This window comes from Dendropsophus ebraccatus, chromosome 2 (assembly GCF_027789765.1).
Source record: "Dendropsophus ebraccatus isolate aDenEbr1 chromosome 2, aDenEbr1.pat, whole genome shotgun sequence".
NCBI lineage: Eukaryota > Metazoa > Chordata > Amphibia > Anura > Hylidae > Dendropsophus > Dendropsophus ebraccatus.
The window spans coordinates 196943206-196949783 of record NC_091455.1 but is presented as its reverse complement, the minus strand read 5'-3'; the positions used below and the strand labels follow the sequence as shown (position 1 = coordinate 196949783).

Genomic DNA, 6578 nt, shown 5'->3' with positions numbered 1-6578 from the left:
GGTTTGGGGAGGCCCATAGGCTCCTCTGCCATGTATAAAGACACCAGTATTATGAACATCACCGGAGTCCTGTTCCATATTTTACATTTTGTCTTATTTCTTTGTATGTTTTGTGATTTACCATATATATATATATTTTTTCTATCACCTGCACAAGGCTGGGATGGGCCACAGGACAATAGACAATAGGCAAGGATTTTTGTATCTAACTCACAGGCCCTCTATGGGTTTGGGAATTAGGACTCACAGGCTCTCTATGGGTGAGGGAAGTAGGACTCACAGGCCCTCTATGGGTGAGGGAAGCAGGACTCAGAGGCTCTCTATGGGTGAGGGAAGCTGGACTCACAGGCTCTCTATGGGTGTGGGAAGCAGGACTCACAGGCTCTCTATGGGTGTGGGAAGCAGGACTCACAAACTCTATGGGTGAGAGAAGCAGGACTCACAGGCTTTCTATGGGTGAGGGAAGCGGGACTCACAGGCTCTTTATGGGTATGGGAAGCAGGACTCACAGGCTTTCTGTAAGCGGTGGTGGTGGGGAGCAGGACTCACATGCATTCTCTATGGATGAGAGAAGCAGGACATAAAGGCTTTTGCTATGTTAAGGGAACCAAGACTTCTGAGTGGTGGGGAAGCAGGATTCCGTGCAATCTCTATGGGTGAGAAAAGAAGGACTCACAAGCTATCTGTAAGTGATCGGTGAACCATGATTCTCTTTATGGGTGGGGGAAGTAGTACTCAAAGACTTTTGATGTGGTGGAGGAAGCAGGACTCACAGGCTTTTCTATAGGTGGGGAAAGCAGGACTTGAAGGCTTTCTCTATTAGTAAAAGGACTCGCAGAAAGACTCTTTGCAAACAATAGAAATTGTATATCCCGTAAGCTCAATATCTCCCCTTCTGCCCTACGCTGACCTTAGGTACTGTATGTGAAACATTTATTTAACTCCAAGACTTTAAAAGGGTTATCAATAGGGATGAGCGAACCGGCCGAGGTTCGGGTTCGTATGAACCTGAACTCTCGGCTTCTGATTCCTGCTGTCTGCCCGCTCCGTGGAGAGGGTGGATACAACCTTGAGGACCGTCTGGAAAGCTGGGATACAGCCATAGCCATAGGCTGTATCCCAGTTTTCTAGGCGGTCTTTAGGCTGTATCCACCCTCTTCACGGAGCGGGCAGACAGCAGTAATCAGAAGCCGAGAGTTCAGATTCATACGAACCCGAACCTCGGCCGGTTCGCTCATCTCTAGTTATTAAGTGCTACAAAAACATGGCCACTTTCTTTCAGAGACAACACGTCTCTTGTCTCCAGTTCAGGTGCGGTTTGCAATTAAGCTCCATTCACTTCAATGGAACTGAGAAGCAAAACCCCGCCCAAGCTGAAGACAAGAGTGGGGCTGTCTCTGGAAGAAAGTGGCCATGTTTTTGTAGGGCTGGATAACCCCTTTAAGTTCTCATTGCAGTTATTATACCTTTGCCCTTTTCCTAATCTCTTCTTTTGAGGGATTCAGGTGTCAAGTCTGAAGCAGTTAAAGTAAAAAAAAAAAACTAAAATCACTAGAAGCCATATTTACTAAATGTAAATAAAAATGATTACATCCAGACCGTCCCATGTATTTAGAGACTTTCAAGATTTGTTCACTCCATAGAACAATATGTACAGAATGTTGTAGCCATCAACCATTAAGTGCATAGTCCTTGTAAATAGTAGTTCAACCTACGATGGCTGCTATTGTTGGGAGTCAGTTTTGGTTTTCCTTTTTGTTAGGACCTCTGTCATATAAATGGTGCCTGTCTATTGCAAAAAATAAAAATAAAAGTAAAAAAAAATAAAACAACCCTGTATGGTGGAGCTCTTGGAACAGCCTCCAGCCTTATTAATTTGCCATTGGAGTCATAATAGGGGTCTACATCTCAGCAGCATCTGTCACTACCTGAGACTTACTGTACACTCGACGTCTGGTTTTATGGAGAGTTAGGAAATGGCATGTTCATTTTGCTCAATGTTTTCCACTAAGATGTTTGTATCATGTGTCGAAGGTGCAGGGTTACCATCAAAGTATAACGTGTTGTTGAAGCTGGAGTCTGGTGGTGGTTTGTTCTGTTTTCTCCTATATAGATAGTAAACTGCTATGGTGGAAACAGCAATGACTAGTATTACCACAAAAACCACCCCACCGGTTATGCCATGGGAGGGCTTCTTGGACTTGATTTCCTCTATTGAAAAAAAACAAAAACATAACATCAAAATAAAATAAAATAAGCATTTTAATAAAATCAACAGAAGGTTCTCCAAAAGTTTCCTCAAACTTTCAAGCCCAAGTATATGACTATGTGGGTTCAGTAAATAAATAGGGCATGGTTTTGTCTGGTATTCGTCCATGTCACCTCTGAAGTTATACCTCTGAGCCATGTCAAGGGCAATTTTAAGAGTTTTATATAGTCTGGTGTAAGGTCCCACTAACAAAGCCTTTTTTGGCTGTTTGCCGTCTGTTTTTTGGGAGAGTCGTAATTTCACGGCCGAATAACGTCTGTTATTTTACAACAAAGGCCGTTACTTGGGCTCAAAATGACAGCCATGACTGCATAACGTCTTTTTTTGGCTGTTTGCTGGCCGTTTTTTATTGGACAGCCGTCATTGCGAGCTCACATAATGGATGTTATTTAAAAACAGCGGTGATTATTCCACAAATAACAGGGCTTGCTTTGAAATAATGGCCCATATTTGGGCCCAAAACAGACAGCTGTTCGAAAAAGTCTGTCAAACAGCTAAAAAAATTGTGTGGTCGTACCCTACAGGTGACATTTTGGTTTGTTGGAGATTAACAAGCAGCACCAAACATGCAGAATTGTGAATGCAGCTCTGGAGTATAATACAGGCTGTAATATAAATGAATATATAATTAAATGCTTATATGAATGCAGAATATACTGTACCGGGGGGTTTCTCGTTGGTCTTTTCGGTAGGCAGTGGAACTGTAAATACAATTTATAACATATTGTGAGTTTTATAATCGATCATTGTACAGTAAGTATAATATCAAATATTTTGCACGTGCAGGGACTGTTTTTGGCAAAAAACTTACTTTTTAACCTCTTACATATATAGCCTTTATAAGAAGAGCAGTATATGTTATTCCATGTCCCCTTGGTGGCGTACATTTCCACGCAGTTTTCATCAGAACTGTCTGAAGGTTCTCCTGTATTCCAGTTCACATAGTCCAATGGTGTGTTATCTAACCAAAGCCATTTTTCTAGAAATGAACACAGATACATTCTTATTAGAGATGAGCGAACCTCGAGCATGCTCGAGTCTATCCGAACCCGAACATTTGGCATAGCGGGGGCTGCTGAAGTTGGATAAAGCTCTTAAGCTGTCTGGAAAACATTAATACATGGATATGTTTTCCACATAGCCTTAGGGCTTTATCCAAGTTCAGCAGCCACCGCTATGCCAAATGTTCGGGTTCGGATAGACTCGAGCATGCTCGAGGTTCCCTCATCTCTAATTCTTATTAAAAATAGGCAATATCCCTAAAGAAAATCTTTCTTGCTCTGGACGTTCCTTACATGGACAGAGGTGGCAGCTACTGTATGTAACTGTACTTGTATATTGCACAGCTGTAGTAACTAAGGGGTTATTGTTTGTTACAATCTGCGTACCAATGAGAGCCCTCTTTTCTTCTCTACCTATCTCTATGCTCCTTTCTTTTTATACTTTCTTCTTTACCACTCACAGGGGACATTACACCTCCTGTAGGAAGTCGTTACATAGGGAGAGGAAGTACACACCCACACTTAGTCAGTGTGTAGTCTAGTCGGTGGTAGTGGACAGATGCGCATTGGAGACGTAGACATCAGTTTCTTGAAAGCAGCACTTCTACACACTATGCAGTGTTAAGCTACTCAGGAGAGGACAAGTCAGGGAACACCCCAACCCACACTGAGAACACGTCTAAAAGTGCAGGACAGTACCCTGATATCAAGAGGAACTGATCCGGATAAAGCAAAGTTTCTAGAAGCCTACATACTCTTTCTCGCATCACGGGTGTCACCAGGAAATCCTGACCACTCTGCTCAACTCAGGTAACAAGGTCTGGGGCTTGTGTAACCCTCATAGGACGGGTCACCTGACACTGTAGGGCAAACAGGTGGTACACGACAACAAAGGTCGAAACACGGGCACAAGTATACTTCTTCTTTCAAGTCTTCAGTATTCTACTCCTTCTTCTTCTAAAGTTTCGGCAGAGCACAGTACTACTTTGGGTTGGGACTCTAACAACAAACTTCTCGTTACTGTTCTGGACTCTCAGTACAAACTCACAAACTCCTCTCTACTCTACTTCTCAACACACAACCAAGTCAGCTCAGCTCTTCTATTATACGGCACAGATTCTGTTCAGTCACATCTACAGTCTATGTACAACTGCTGTATAAAGTGTTCTCACAGTAAAGAAGATTTATTTATGGTAACAGGACTCAGTGATTATTGCTACACAGTAGGTTATCTTGGGTTATCTCCCCTTTCTGTGGGTGGAGGTACCAATAGTCTGGGTGGGTCACAACTCCACTCTGGACCACCGTGATAAGCACCCAAAGGACCCCCTCACAGCCTGGCAGGTCACCGACCACAAGGGAAAGGATATAGCCAGCCTCCCTTAAATAAAAGCAGGTGTGCCCCCATACCTGTGTGCCCCACTGGCACTGGCATCGTGACAGAACAACTACAGGCTGAGCTGTATTCCGACCAACCACCACAGTGGTGGCGTCACACATCACCATTTGGCAAGTGACTGGTCGAGCGCCCATGCGGGCGCACACCACACAAACAGCAGCTGAAAAGTACTGGAAGACTTGAGCTATTTAATTAGAAGTAATTTATAGTTCTGTATAACCAGCTGATTTGAAAAAGAAACATTTTCTCTGGAGCACTGCTTTAAGAAAGTCATGAGCACAGAGACTTGAATGAAGAAAAAAAGAATAAAACTAATTGATGTTAATATAAGAATATAAGGTGAAAGAGTGGGTGAAACCAAACTTATCATATATAGGGTAGCAAGTACCGTAGTACTTTACCTTCCACATTTCTGTAAAGCCCAACCCAAAAAGATTTCACATTGTCGCTGAGCAGCTCCATATGATGGAAAAGGAAATCTAATTCAACTGAATCTTCAACTGAGACTAAATTGGCTCCTGAAAAATTCAAAGGTTATTGGTATAAAATACAGATGTAAAATACAGTTAGTATAAAATCCTTATAATATGTTGGTAGGCTGTAACGCTTCGCACCATATTCAGTGATCTGCTGTTGGTTTAGAGATACGTAAAACAGCAATAAGGCTCAGAATGTTCAGGCCATGTTCACATCGAGTTTTTTTGGAACCCTTATTGTAGTTTAATTTTACAGCTGTAGACCGTGTCACAGAACGGCCGATGTTTGTGAAGATCATCCTGGCCGGCCGGATGAACTTCAATTCTATTGAATTGGGATGCGCCTGCATCCCAATTCACCATAGCACACAATGGAAATTGCGTCCGGAGCTGCACTTTCCATTGTGTGAACATTCAGTGGTGTGCGGCCGCTATTCAACGAATAGCAGCTGCGCAAAACTGACGTCAGTTTTAACTGCAGCCACTAGGAATCCTGGCCGGAGTGTATACTATGTGTATACACTCAGGCGGGGATTCCCTCTGACTGTAATGCAACGTGAAATTTCTATTAATTACGGCCGTTGTTATAACGGCCGTGATTAATAGAAATTTAATGTTGTGTGAACTTAGCCGTAAAGTGTAAGGGTAAACGCACAGTACATGTTTTGATATATTTTTTATAATTTTTTTTGCATTTTTGTCACTTTTTTCTTTTACAAGAACGCTTCATTACATGAAATCAAAAAGCTAAAACCTGATTTAAATAAAACACCTATAAAATAACCTAATATATAAAAAAAAAAGAAAAAAACAAAAACATGTATAAAAAAAAGTTTTAAAGGGCAAAAAAATCTTAAATATTTGAGTCACTAAAAAAAAAACCTAAAAATAGACTGTTTTAACATATCCATACAAGATACAAAATGAATGCATTATGTGAGGCTTAGATTAACAGTATTTTGAGTAAGTTGAGACCACAGCTTTATGGAAAGCCAGAAACTGACTTTAAAGATTTCATAATGTCAATTTAAAATAGAAAAATAAGATTTAAAGTGGACCTGTCACCCCCCGTGCCGGGGTGACAGGCTCTCGACCCCCAGCTAGATCCCCTTATACAGACCTCACCTGGCCGAGTCCTGCTCCCGGAGCCGGTCCTGGGACGGAGATATTCTGGTCAGAAGCCGGAGATAGGTCCAGCGTCCATAGAGAATGAATGGAGCCGGACGCATCTCTGCAGCGCGCACACGGCTCCATTCATTCTCTATGGACGCCGGACCTATCTTCACAGCGTGCACGCCGGCTTCTGACAAGGATATCTCCGTCCCGGGACCGGCTCCGGGAGCGGGACTCAGCCAGGTGGAGTCTGTAAAAGGGGATCTAGCTGGGGGTCGAGAGCCTGTCACCCCAGCACGGGGGGTGACAGGTCCACTTTA

General features: G+C 42.7%; 1 protein-coding gene across 1 annotated transcript in view; it reads right to left on the bottom strand.

The window, feature by feature from the left end:
- Window positions 1–1271: 1271 nt before the first annotated feature.
- MRC1 (mannose receptor C-type 1) overlaps window positions 1272–6578 on the bottom strand; it is a 54776-nt gene continuing 49469 nt past the window's right edge. Inside the window, exons 27-30 of the mRNA XM_069959029.1 lie at window positions 5071–5187; window positions 3081–3248; window positions 2932–2970; window positions 1272–2211 (exon numbers count right to left, since the gene is read on the bottom strand). Coding sequence (XP_069815130.1) covers window positions 1970–2211; window positions 2932–2970; window positions 3081–3248; window positions 5071–5187 — 566 coding nt within the window. The 3' untranslated portion in view covers window positions 1272–1969. The remainder of the gene's footprint in view (window positions 2212–2931; window positions 2971–3080; window positions 3249–5070; window positions 5188–6578) is intronic.